Source organism: Equus caballus, chromosome 22, assembly GCF_041296265.1.
Source record: "Equus caballus isolate H_3958 breed thoroughbred chromosome 22, TB-T2T, whole genome shotgun sequence".
Lineage (NCBI taxonomy): Eukaryota > Metazoa > Chordata > Mammalia > Perissodactyla > Equidae > Equus > Equus caballus.
In genome coordinates, this window is record NC_091705.1 from 24599921 (window position 1) to 24612063 (window position 12143).

The 12143-nt window shown below is 44.7% G+C and overlaps 1 protein-coding gene across 4 annotated transcripts in view; it reads left to right on the top strand.

Annotated features, from left to right (window-relative positions):
• Positions 1-11552, top strand: part of EFCAB8 (EF-hand calcium binding domain 8) — a 66653-nt gene extending 55101 nt beyond the window's left edge. For all 4 annotated transcript variants that reach the window (XM_014735101.3, XM_070248045.1, XM_070248046.1 and 1 more), the window contains 4 exons: positions 8296-8425; positions 9623-9827; positions 9911-10009; positions 10879-11552. In XM_014735101.3, the coding sequence (XP_014590587.3) occupies positions 8296-8425; positions 9623-9827; positions 9911-10009; positions 10879-11349 (905 nt within the window). In that variant the 3' untranslated portion in view covers positions 11350-11552. The remainder of the gene's footprint in view (positions 1-8295; positions 8426-9622; positions 9828-9910; positions 10010-10878) is intronic.
• Positions 11553-12143: the final 591 nt, after the last annotated feature.

The window sequence follows — 12143 nt, forward strand, 5'->3', positions numbered from 1 at the left end:
CAGCGATGATGAACATCTTTTCATGTGCCTATTGGCCATCCGTATATCTTCTTTGGAGAAATGTCTGTTCATGTCTCCTGCCCATTTTTTGATCGAGTTGTTTGATTTTTTGTTGTTGAGTTGTGTGAGTTCTTTATGTATTATGGATATTAAGCCTTTCTCGGATGTATGACTTGCAAATATTTTTTCGCAGTTAGTGGGTTGTTGTTTTTGTTTCAATCCTGTCTTCCTTTGCCTTGAAGAAGCTCTTCAGTCTGATGAAGTCCCATTTGTTTATTCTTTCTATTGTTTCCCTTGTCTGAGAAAACATGGTGTCCGAAAAGATCCTTTTAATACTGATGTCAGAGTGTACTGCCTACGTTTTCTTCCAGAAGCCTTATGGTTTCAGGTCTCACCTTTAGGTCTTAGATCCATTTTGAGTTTATTTTAGTAAATGGTGAGAAAGAATGGTCAATTTTCATTCTTTTACATGTAGCTTTCCAGTTTTCCCAGCACCATTTGTTGAAAAGACTTTCTTTTCTCCATTGTATGCCCTCAGCTTCTTTGTCAAAAGATTAGCTGTCCATAGATGTGTGGTTTTATTTCTGGGCTTTCAATTCTGTTCCATTGATCTGTGCACCTGTTTTTGTACCAGTACCAGGCTGTTTTGATTATCGTAGCTTTGTAGTATGTTTTGAAGTCAGGGATTGTGATGCCTCCAGCCTTGTTCTCTTTTCTCAGGATTGCTTTAGCAATTCGGGGTCTTTTGTTGCCCCATATGAATTTTAGGATTCTTTGTTCTATTTCTGTAAAGAATGTCATTGGGATTCTGATTGGGATGGCGTTGAATCTGTAGATTACTTTAGGTAGAATGGACATTTAACTCTGTTTATTCTTCCAGTCCAAGTACATGGAATGTCTTTCCATCTCCTTATGTCGCCATCCATTTCTTTCAGAAAAGCCTTGTAGTTTTCATCGTATACATCTTTCACTTCCTTAGTTAAATTCACCCGGAGGTATTTTATTCTTTTTGTTGCGATTGTGAATGGTATTGTGTTCTTGAGTTCTTTTTCTGTTAGTTCATTATTAGAGTATAGAAATGCTACTGAGTTATGTAAATTGATCTTATACCCTGCAACTTTGCTGTAGTTGTTGATTATTTCTAAAAGTTTTCCAATGGATTCTCTGGGGTTTTCTGTATATAAGATCACGTCGTCTGCAAACAGCGAGAGTTTCACTTCTTCCCTCCCTATTTGGATTCCTTTTATTCCTTTCTCTTGCCTGATTGCTCTGGCCAGGACCTCCAGTACTGTGTTAAATAAGAGTGGTGATAGAGGGCATCCTTGTCTCGTTCCTGTTTTCAGGGGGATGGCACTCAGTTTTTGCCCATTGAGTATGATGTTGCCTGTGGGTTTGTCATATATGGTCTTTATTGTGTTGAGGAAGATCCCTTCTATCCCCATTTTGTTCAGAGTTTTTTTCGTGTCAGTCATATGTTTTGATGAACAGAAGTTCTTAGTTTTAATGTTATCCATTTAATCAATCTCGTCCTTTGTGGTTCGTGCTTTTTATATCTTCCCCCCAAATCCATTTTTTATTGTGGTAAAAACAAATAACATGAAATCTACTGATTCAGCATTTCCATTTCTGGGTTATATCTGAAGGAAATGGAATCACCATCTCAAAGAGACATCTGCACTGCCCTACCCCCCAGGTTCATGGCAACGTTATTCACAACAGCCAAGACACGGAAACAACCTAAGTGCCCATTGATGGATAAAGGGATAAAGAAAATGTGATATATTATTCGGCCGTAAAAAAAGAAGGAAATCTTGCCATCTGTGACAACGTGGATGAGACTGGAGGGCTTTATGCTAAGACATGTCAGAGAAAGACAGATACTGCATGATCTCACTCACGTGGAATCCAGAGAAATCAAACTCGTAGAAGCAGAGTAGATCTGTGGTTGCCAGGGGCAGGGCGCGGGATGGGGGAAATGTGTGCAGGAGGTCAAGGGGACAAACTTGCAGTTATACGATGAATAAGTCTGTGGATCTAAAGTACAGCATGGTGACTATAGTTACGGACGCTATGTAGTATTGTACCATAAAATGGTAACTGTGTGAGTGATAGATGTGTTAACTAAACTTACTGTGCTAATCATTTCAGAATGTATGCATGTATCAAATCATCATGTTGTACACCTGAAACTTACACAATGTTGTATGTCAGTTACTTCTCAATAATGCTGGAAAAAACCCATGAAATCTACCCTCTTAACAAAATTTTCAGTGTGCAGTACGTGCTGTTATCTGCATGCACTTTGTTGTACAGCAGATCTCCAGAACTCAGTCATCTTGCAGAACGGAAACTCTGTACGCTATGGAAACTCCCATATAGCCTCCCCTCGGCCCCTGCAGCCACCATCCTCCTTCCTGCTCCTATGAGTTTCACTACTTTAGAGGCCTCCATAAGAGGAATCATGCTGTAGTTTTCCTTCTGTGACCGGCTTATTGCTCTTAGCATAATGTCCTCAGAGTTCATCCATGTTGTAGCGTAAGACAGGATTTCCTTCTTAAAGGCTGAATAATATTCCATTATATGTATGTACCACATTTTTTGTTTATCCATTCATGCATTTATGGACATTTAGGTTGGTTGTTTCCACAACTTAGATATTGTGAATAAGGCTGCAATGAAATATCTCTCTGAGATCCTGCTTTCCTGTTTTTTGGATGTCAGAAGTGGGACTGCTGAATTCTATGGTAGTTCTATCTTTAATTTTTTTTAATTTTTAATTTTTTTAATTTTTATGTTTTTTTAAGATTTTATTTTTTCTTTCTCTCCCCGAAGCCCTCCAGTATGTAGTTGTATATTTTAGTTGTGGGTCCTTTTAGTTGTGGCATGTGGGACGCCACCTCAGCATGGCCTGATGAGCGGTGCCATGTCCGCACCCAGGATTCGAACCGCTGAAACCCTGGGCTGCCGAAGTGGAGCGTGCGAACTTAACCACTTGGCCACAGGGCCGGCCCCTATCTTTAATTTTTTAAGGAAGCTCTACACTGTTTTCTATAGTGGCTGCACCATTTTGCATTTCCACCAACAGTGCTCAAGGGTTCCAATTTCTCCACATCCTCACCAAGACTTATTTTCTGTTTTCTTTCTTTTTTGACAGTAGCCTCTCTATTTCTAGTTAGCTGAGAGGGCTTTGAATGGGTGTTGAATTCTGTCAAATGATTTTTCCCCTATTGTGATGATCGTATGGTTTTTCTCCTTTATTCTGTTAACGTGGTGAATTACATTCTTTGAATTTTGAATGTTAATCCAATCTTGCATTCCTGAGGTACACCTCAGTCAAGATGTATTATTCTTTTAATATGCTGTTGAAATCTATTTGGTAAAATTTTGCTTAGAATTTTTTTCTTTTTTCCTTTTTTTTTTTTTGGTGAAGAAGATTCACCCTGAGCTAACCTCTGTTGCCAATCTTCCTCTTTTTTGCTTGAGGAAGATTGGCCCTGAGCTAACATCTGTGGCAATCTTCCTCTATTTTGTATGTGAGATGTCTCCACAGCATGGCTTGATGAGTGGTGTGTAGGTCCACACCTAGGATCTGAACCTGTGAAGCCTGGGCCACTGAAGCAGAGTGTGTGAATTTAACCACTACGCCACTGGACCGGCCCCTGTTTAGAATTTTTGCATCTATATTCATGAAGAATATTGATCTGAAGTTTCCTTGTAATGTCTTTGATTTTAGTATCAGGATAATGCTAGTGTCACGGAATGATTTGGGAAGTACTCCCTCTTTAACTTCCGGGGCAATTTATATAGAATGGATATTATCTCTTCCTTAAATATTTGATAATTCGCTGATTAAACTCATTGGGTCTAGAGTTGTCTTTATGGAAAGGATTTTTTTTTTTAAGATTTTTTTTATTTTTTCCTTTTTCTCCCCAAAGTCCCCCCAGTACATAGTTGTATATTCTTCGTTGTGGGTCCTTCTAGTTGTGGCATGTGGGATGCTGCCTCAGCGTGGTCTGATGAGCTGTGCCATGTCCGCGCCCAGGACTCGAACCAACGAAACACTGGGCCACCTGCAGCAGAGCGCGCGAACTTAACCACTCGGCCACGGGGCCAGCCCTGGAAAGGATTTTGACTGTGAATTCAATTTCTTTAGTAGATATAGGGCTATTTAGGTTTCCTATTTCTTCTTGTGTCAGTTTTGATAAATTCATTTTTTTCAAGAAATTTGTCCCTTTCATCTAAGTTTCAAATAAGTTGTCATTAAGTTCTTCACAAGAGCCCCTTATCATCTTTTTAATGTCTACAAGATCTCTATTAATGTCCCCTTTTCATCCTGATACTAGCAATGTGTGTTTTCCCTTTCTCTTTTATCAGTTTGGCTAGAGCTTTATGAATTTATTAATATTCTCAAAGAATCAGCTTTGGCTTTATTGATTCTTTTCTATTCTTTGTTTATTTCCTATTTTATATATTTCTGCATTTATTTGTTTATATAGCATAATTTATTAAGCTTTTTATCCATAAAATTATCAAATAACTTTTTTCCATTTTTTATTGTGTTAAAAAACACATAACATTAAATTTACCATCTTAAGTGTACAGTTTCTTAGTGTTAAATATCCTCACATCATTGTGCAACAGATCTCCAGAACTTTCTCATCTTGCAAATCTGAAATTCTATACCCATTAAACAACAGCTCCCCTGCTTTTATTTATTTAAAAATTATTCTCTTTCTTCTATTTCCTTTGGATTTGATTTGCTCTTCTTTTTCTAACTTCTTAAAGTAGAAGCTTAGATGATTTGTTTTACATCTTCCTTTTTTCTAACATCGGTGTTTGAAACTACAGATTTTCCTCTAGGCACTGCTTTAATTATATCCCACAAGTTTTTGTATGACTTTTCAGTTTCCAGTCTTATTTTCTCTCAGTCAAAAATGATTTCTAATTTTTTCTTTGACCTATGAGTAATTTAGAAGTATATGGTTAATTTTCAAATATTTGGTGAACTTTCTAGCTACTTATTATTATTGATTTTTATTTTAAAACCATTGCAGTCAGAAGATAAACTCTATATGATTTTGTTCATTGGAAGCTTATTGGGTCTTTTATATGGGCTATTTTATTGACAATCTTGTGCATGTCCCGTGTGTATTGTGAAAAGAATGTGTGGTCTGCTGCTGTTGGATGTAGTATTGTGTAAATGTCAATAGGTCAAGCTGGTTGGTAGTATTGATCAAATCTTTTATGTCTCTACTGTTTTTTTGTCTACTTGTTATATGAATTACTGAGAGAGAGAGGTGTTAAAATATCCAAGAATGATTGTGGATTTGTCTATTCATCCTTTTTGTTCTTTCCATTTTTGCTTTAATTTTTGAAGCTGTAAATTGTGAGGCATATCCACATTCAAGATTATCATGTCTTCTTGAGGAATTGAGTCTTTTATTGTTATGAAAAAGCCTTTTTAGTTTTTGGTAATGTTCCTTGTCCTGAAGTCTGCTTTCTCTAACATTTATATAGCCAGACCAGTTTTCGTATGCTTTGTTATGCATAGTGCTTGCATGGTATATCTTTTACTACCCTTTCACTTTTAACGTCTGAAAATGTCTCCGTTTCAATTGTTGTTTTTCATTTAATGTATTTATTTACTGGTTAGATTTAAATCCACTATCTTAATTTGTGTTTTCTGTTTGTTTCATCTGCTCTTTGTTCCTCTATTGCTCTTTTCCTTTTTATTTTGGATGAGTGGACTTGTTTTGTTTTCTATTCTATCTCTTGTATTGACTTTTTAGTCTATTTGTGTGTGTGTGTTTTTTCTTTTTATTTTCTCTTAGTGCTTTATTATTAGTTAATTTCTTCTGGTTTTCATTGTTATTGCTGAGAATTCAGCTGTCGATTTTAATCATGATTCCTTTATAGGTAATCTCTATTCTATCTGACTGCTTTTAAAATCTTCCCTTTGGCTTTGATATTCTGCAGTTTCACGTGATGTGTCTAGGTATGGATTTCTTTTAATTTATGCTGGCCTAGATTCTTGCATCTGGGGGTTGGTGTCTCTCATGAATTCTGAGAAATCATTAGATATTATTTTTTTGAATATTGCCTCTCCTCTGTTTTTCTGTTTCTCTTTCTGGAATTCCCAATAGATATATTATGGGCCTGCCTGCTTGCTATCCTCCATGTCTTATAACCTCTCCTTCCTATTTTCTCTTTCTCTCTTTGTGCTGCATTTTAAATAATTTCTTCAGAGTTATAGTCCAGTTCACCGATGCACATTCATTTGTATCTAATCTACTGTTCAACCTGTGTATCCAGCTTTTATTTTAATTTCTTATATATATATTTTTATTTATTTTTATTTATTTATTTTTGTGTGTGTTTGTGTTTTTAAGTGGTTCCTCTAGAGGTTAAATAAAAATTTTCAACTTATCAGTCTTACCATTAAATAATAATACACTGCTCCAGGAACAACGCAGAATTTTCAACAGTATAATTCCATTTATTCCCCTATAGTACGTTATGCTCTTGTTGTATTTTTTTCTCTCTATATGCTATAAACTTCACAATGCAATGTTGAATTTTGTTTTTAGTCAATAATAATATTTTACTGGATATGTTGTTTTCTATATTTACCCAGATACTTACCCTTCCTGGTGCTCTTCCTTCTTTTCTGTAGATCTGGGCTGCCTTCTGATATCATTCCCTGAAGAACTTTTAGTATTTCTTGTAGTGCAGATCTGCTGGACATGAGTTGTCTTAGTGTTTGTCCATTTTGTTCATATTTTCCTTTATTTTATTTAACATTATTTACACTAGTTACTTTAAAGTGTTGATCTGCTAACTCCAATGTCTGAATTATCTGTGGGTCTGATTCTAATGCCTATTTCTTCTTTCGATTATTGATTATATTTCCTGTCTTTTCACTTCTTATCATAAAAAAACCCAACAAAACAAGAAATCAAAAATGAAAACAAAAAAAAAAAACCCAAACAAAACTTTTCTGGACTTTGTATGAAAGAACCGTAGAGACTGAAGTTGATATGCTTTTCCTCCAGTGCATTTGCTCCTTCCTCTGTATAGGGCTGCTCCTCTCAGTGCTGTCAGGAATCGAGCTGGCTTGGCCCTGGACGGCAGCTGTAGGTAGACTGAGTTTCCTTCTGTCTTGAGTTGTCTCAAGGGTGAAGTCTTCCTCTGGTGGGACTCTCTCCCAACAGTCTCATCTGGCTTTCTAGTCCAACCCTCAGACCCTCGGCTCCCCCAGTGCTCAGCGAATGTCCTGGGAAAACAGCTGTGCTTTTGGGACTCTCATAGACCTAACCCAGAATGGCTATCACAAACTCTGCTGTTTTTCCTTCCTTCCAGTCTTCTTTCTCCCTAAGCCGAGCCTGATTTTCACTCAGCTGTGCCCAGAGGAGAAAGCAGCTCCTGATTTCAGTTCTTCTTGGAAGGACTCTTCCCTTTCTGTAATTTTAGTTTATCTAGTCCTCTTTGCTTCTGCAGTTCTCCATTCATTTTTTCTTTTTTCTGAAGATTGGCACCTGCACTAACAACTGCTGCCAATCTTCTTTTTTTTTCTTCTCTCCAAATCCCCCCACTTCATAGTTGTGTGTTTTTAGTTGTGGGTCCTTCTAGCTGTGGCGTGTGGGATGCCTCCTCAGCATGGCCTGACGAGCAGAGCCATGTCCACGACCAGGATCTGAACCAGCGAAACCCTGTGCCGCCGAAGCGGAGTGCATGAACTTAACCACTCGGCCACGGGGCTGGCCCTTCTCCATTCATTTTTAAAAATATGATTTCATAACATATCTGTTTTATTTTTCTTAATTAAAAAAAATTCGGCTGCAGGAGAATGGCCTGCTACTCACTATACCCTGCCCAGAAGCAGGACTCACGTTTCTCTCTTCTCACTACCTACTTTCTACTCCAGCCCTATTCCTCCCCGGCCCCACCCAAAACATCTCATGTGATGGATACCTCATCATTTTGTGCCACTGCCATTTTAAACACGAGCTACTTCAAGCCCGAATCAGGATCACTCCATCATTGCCATAATACTCCCTCCATCTCAGCCCACATATGGGGCTGGATGCTCCACGTGTATTCTGGGGCCAGTGTCTGATTCTTCCGGATATTTGTTGAGTAGCCAGCCTCATCCTTGGCATAGGGTGGGCATCATGAGGTGTGGGCCAGGGGTAAGGAGGTGCTGGCTGACTCTTGAGGGTGGAGGGTGAGGGGCAGAGGGTTCGGAGGAGGGGCTGTGCAAGTCCTTGTACTAAGCTGGGTCTGGTTAAATCACAGGCACATTCGGCCTGAGTGTTTGGAAAAGGCTGCAGGATACCCAGGTGGCTGGTGATCATGAACTAACAAAAACCTTCAAAGAGGAGGCTGCCTCCATGGCCGCTGCCCAGAAGTCCTACTCAGAGCTGCGGTGAGTTCTCACAGCCCGCCTGGTGGTGTCTGGCCTGAGGAGGGGGTGCTGGGACCCCCAAGCCTGGGCTGCCTCATCTGGATTGGGTGGTCTGGGCATGTTCGCGAGGGCCCTCCGAGGCCAGAGGCGTGGGACCTGCACAGCTTGTCTCCACTGGTGGCAGCTTTGGCCTAAGAGCCTGAGGCTGTGTTCTAGGCTAGTTCAGCTGCAAGGCTGAGCAGTACAAACCAGAGGAAAACGTGAGAACCCGAGTCCTTAGATGGGATCTGCCCAGAGTCAGGGTCAGATTTGCCGGATCTGGCTTCCAGGCAGAGGCCATTTCTCTGTGGCCAGACGCCCCTGGCAGGAGAGTGCCCAGGGCTCTGGTCCCGAGCAGACACTTGTGCTCTTTCTCTGATTCATGGGGAGGGCAGGCTGCTTCCTACTTGTCCCTTCCTCTATAGGTCCCCCCGCCCCCCCATGCAGCACCCTTGTTGCTAACCAAGTCTCAAATAATTTTGGGTCATTCAAAAAATATCTATTGAGGTCCTGCTGACTGCCAGGCCCTGTGCTAGGTTTTAGAGATCCAAAACAATCCAGACACAGATCGTGCCCCAGAGAACTCACAGTCCACGTGGGGAGATGGACATGCAAACCCATGGCTGCAGTTGTATGTGATAAGTGATGGGACTATTAAGAACAGGGATAGCTCAGAGGACAGTTACCTAATTGAGTGGGTGGAGTAAGGAAGCCTTCATAGAAGAAGAGATTTTGGAGTTGGGTTTTGACATATAAGTAAGTTTTCCAGACACCCACAGAGTCTTTGTGGCTCCTGTCAAGGCATACATCTTTACAGAACTCTTGGGGGATATCAAACAAGGCAGAGGCGTGGTTTCCCTGGGAGGGAGAGGATGTTTAAGTATTCCACAAGGGGTGGTCCAGGTAAGGTCAGCATAGGGTGTCAGGCCCCCATGGGCGAGAGCACAGGGTGGTGGGAAGGGTCACAGGACTTGTCGGGGGCCAGTTTAATCTGGGCTTTGCTAACATTAAGGGAACACCTGCTCAGTGATGGGCCTTGAGCAGTATGGCCTCAGGGGAGGGATGAGAAGGTTGGAGAGGATCAGGCCCAGGAGGAGAAAACCCTCTTGGGGTTTCTGGGAGGGCCACCCTACTTCATGGTGCAGAGGACATCTTGTGAATGAAAGTCCCTCCCATCAGGGAGGAGCGGGACCTTGCGGAGGCCCTGGTGCACCAGCGGCGGGAGCAAGCGGCCCTCCTGGCACTCCTGAGTGGGAAGCTGGACTCGGAGGCCGAGGCTTGGGCCAGGCTGCAGAAGATAATGCTGACATCCCCATGGGCTGGAGGGCGCTCCTCTGAAGACATTGAGAACAGCTGGCGCGAGTGGGAGTCCCAGGGCAAGCAGGTGAGGCTGCGGGGGGACACAGCGGGTAGAGGGTCCCCCAACTCTTAGCCCCGAGCCTTCCCTCTTGCCTTTGACTCTTGCAGGGGAGCAGAGTTGTGGGAGCAGCGTACAAGCCCAGGGAGCGGTCGCGGAGTCCCGGCCTCCTGTCCACTAATGTGCCATACGGCTGGATGAAGTACCAGGTGGGTTGGGCTGAGGCTGGTTCACCGAGATGCCAGGGCTGGAGGCCAGGGAGCTTGGCTCCGTCAGCGGCCACCCTCGTGCCCACACGGCCCTGCACCGGGGGCAAGGGAAACATCTGTCCTTTCACAGATTCTGGGCCTCAGACAGTTCTAGAATGAAGCCAGTCTGGGGGGTTGGTTTGCCAAGGGCCTGGCTGAGGCCATGGACACAGGTGTCCTTGAGGACAAACCTCACGGGGCCTGTGGGAGGGATTCCTCTGTGGGCTGGCAGCTGGCGAGAGCCTTCAGAGTCTATCTCAGAGCCTGTGGCTATTCGTTTGTTAATGTCCATCCTACCGGCTGTTCCTGAGCCAGGCATGCAGTCAGTAAGAGACGGAGGGAAGGGGAGGGAGTGGGGCCTCCTGCCTCTTGGATGGGGCAGGTCCCAGCCTCTCCCTCCTCGTCTGCTGTCGGGGCTTTATGGGAGCTCCCTCGCTCTTGCTGGGGACTCAGAAAATGTGTGATAACTCTCCTGTCCCAGCTGGGGAGAGGTCGGTGTGAGGGACCGCCTCGCATCCCTGCCTCCTCCTGGAGATGGGCCTTGAAGCACAGCTTGGCAAGTTCTCACGGGAGCGGTGGGAGCACGTCTGGGGACACCCTTGGAATCCAGCTGGAGGCCTCATTCTGAGCTGGGGACAGCCCAGTCCCGATCTCACAGGGTTGGTGCCAGGTCTGGCGCACAGTGGGCTCACAGGCTCAGCAGGCTGTGGTCATCAGTAACAACCACAGCATTCTGGAGATTTCTTTCACGCAGGAAGACCCATCCTTCCTGTGATCCAGCTCTTGGTCCTAGGTGCCACCTCCATGCTCCCCTGCTCTGTTCCCCACAGATCTCAGCTCAGGTCTACCAAAGCTTACACTTCAGTGAACTGGCGCCCACCGACCAGACTGACTTCATGATGCACAAGGTCCCGGGCCAGCAGGGCTGGCTCACCTATCTGGCGACCGATGACATCCAGAAGGACCTGGACCCCTACAGGGAGACCATGACCAACACCATAACCAGCATGTCCACTGCCATCCCCTCCCGCTCCTCCCTTGCCTCGTCAGCCTCAGGCTCCGGGACCCTGGTGTCCAGCTTGTCCTCCTACCCTTGGGTCCAGCCCTCCCCGACCTTGCTGCGGCCCTGGTCAGCTGCCACAGCCCAGTCCTCCCCCACAGCCCTGTCCCAGGCATCCGGGTTCACCCTGCAGAGGTCGGCGACCCCCATACCTGTCGCCTCCTCTCTCAAGCAGCACTCAAGGCCTGAGAAGGCCACCCTTTTGTCCTCCATGAAAAACGGCTCCCACGTCAGGTTCTGAGATGGCCGTCCTTCTCTCCAGCCCTCCAGCAGAGCAGCCAGGCCCACAGGGGTCCTTCTGTCCTGGTTTACCCTCTGCCAGGCCAAGAGGATACGAGCCTTCCCTGGGCTGTCCCCACTCTGCCCAGCCGGTGAAGCTGACCTTCTTCCTTCTCCAGAGTCCTGCCGAAGAAAATAAATGTCCCCAGATGTTGGAGTCCCACAGCCACGAGGTTGGGCTGGGTGTCCTCGCTCCTTTCAGAGTGGGTTGTGTCTCCAAGATTGGGTCACATCCCCCTCACAAGGCCCTGGTGGGATGCACGGAGGAGAGGCCCTCCTCAGGACACCTGGTGCGGTTGTCTGGCAGGCTACAGGCCAAGGCCCAGGGCAGGGGCTTTGCAGGCCGTGGGGTGATGTTGTGGGGGGTCATGCCACTGCAGTGAGCTGTTTGGCTCTGAAACTTGGTCCAGCCCCACAGTTGGAGTGAGGCCCAGCAGCTGTCCAGGGGTGGTAGCAGCCGTTTGTCTCCTGGACCTGCTGTGTGTCTGTCCTCCACTGTCGGGCACTCCACCACCGGGAACCCTGTGTTTATAAGTTGTTCTGTCCCCTCATGCAAGAGAGGCGGGAAGTGTGGTAGACGGCACCCTGGCCTGGCTCTGTCACTGTCTGGCTTTGGGCCCTCTGGGCTCATTGTCCCCCTCCAGCCCTGAGGCACCCATCCAGGCCTCTGCTGGGCCACCAGCCCTCTTGGTAGCTCCACATTGCGCTCTGGGGCACATGAGGAAACTGGACACATGACCTACAGCTGGTGGAGAG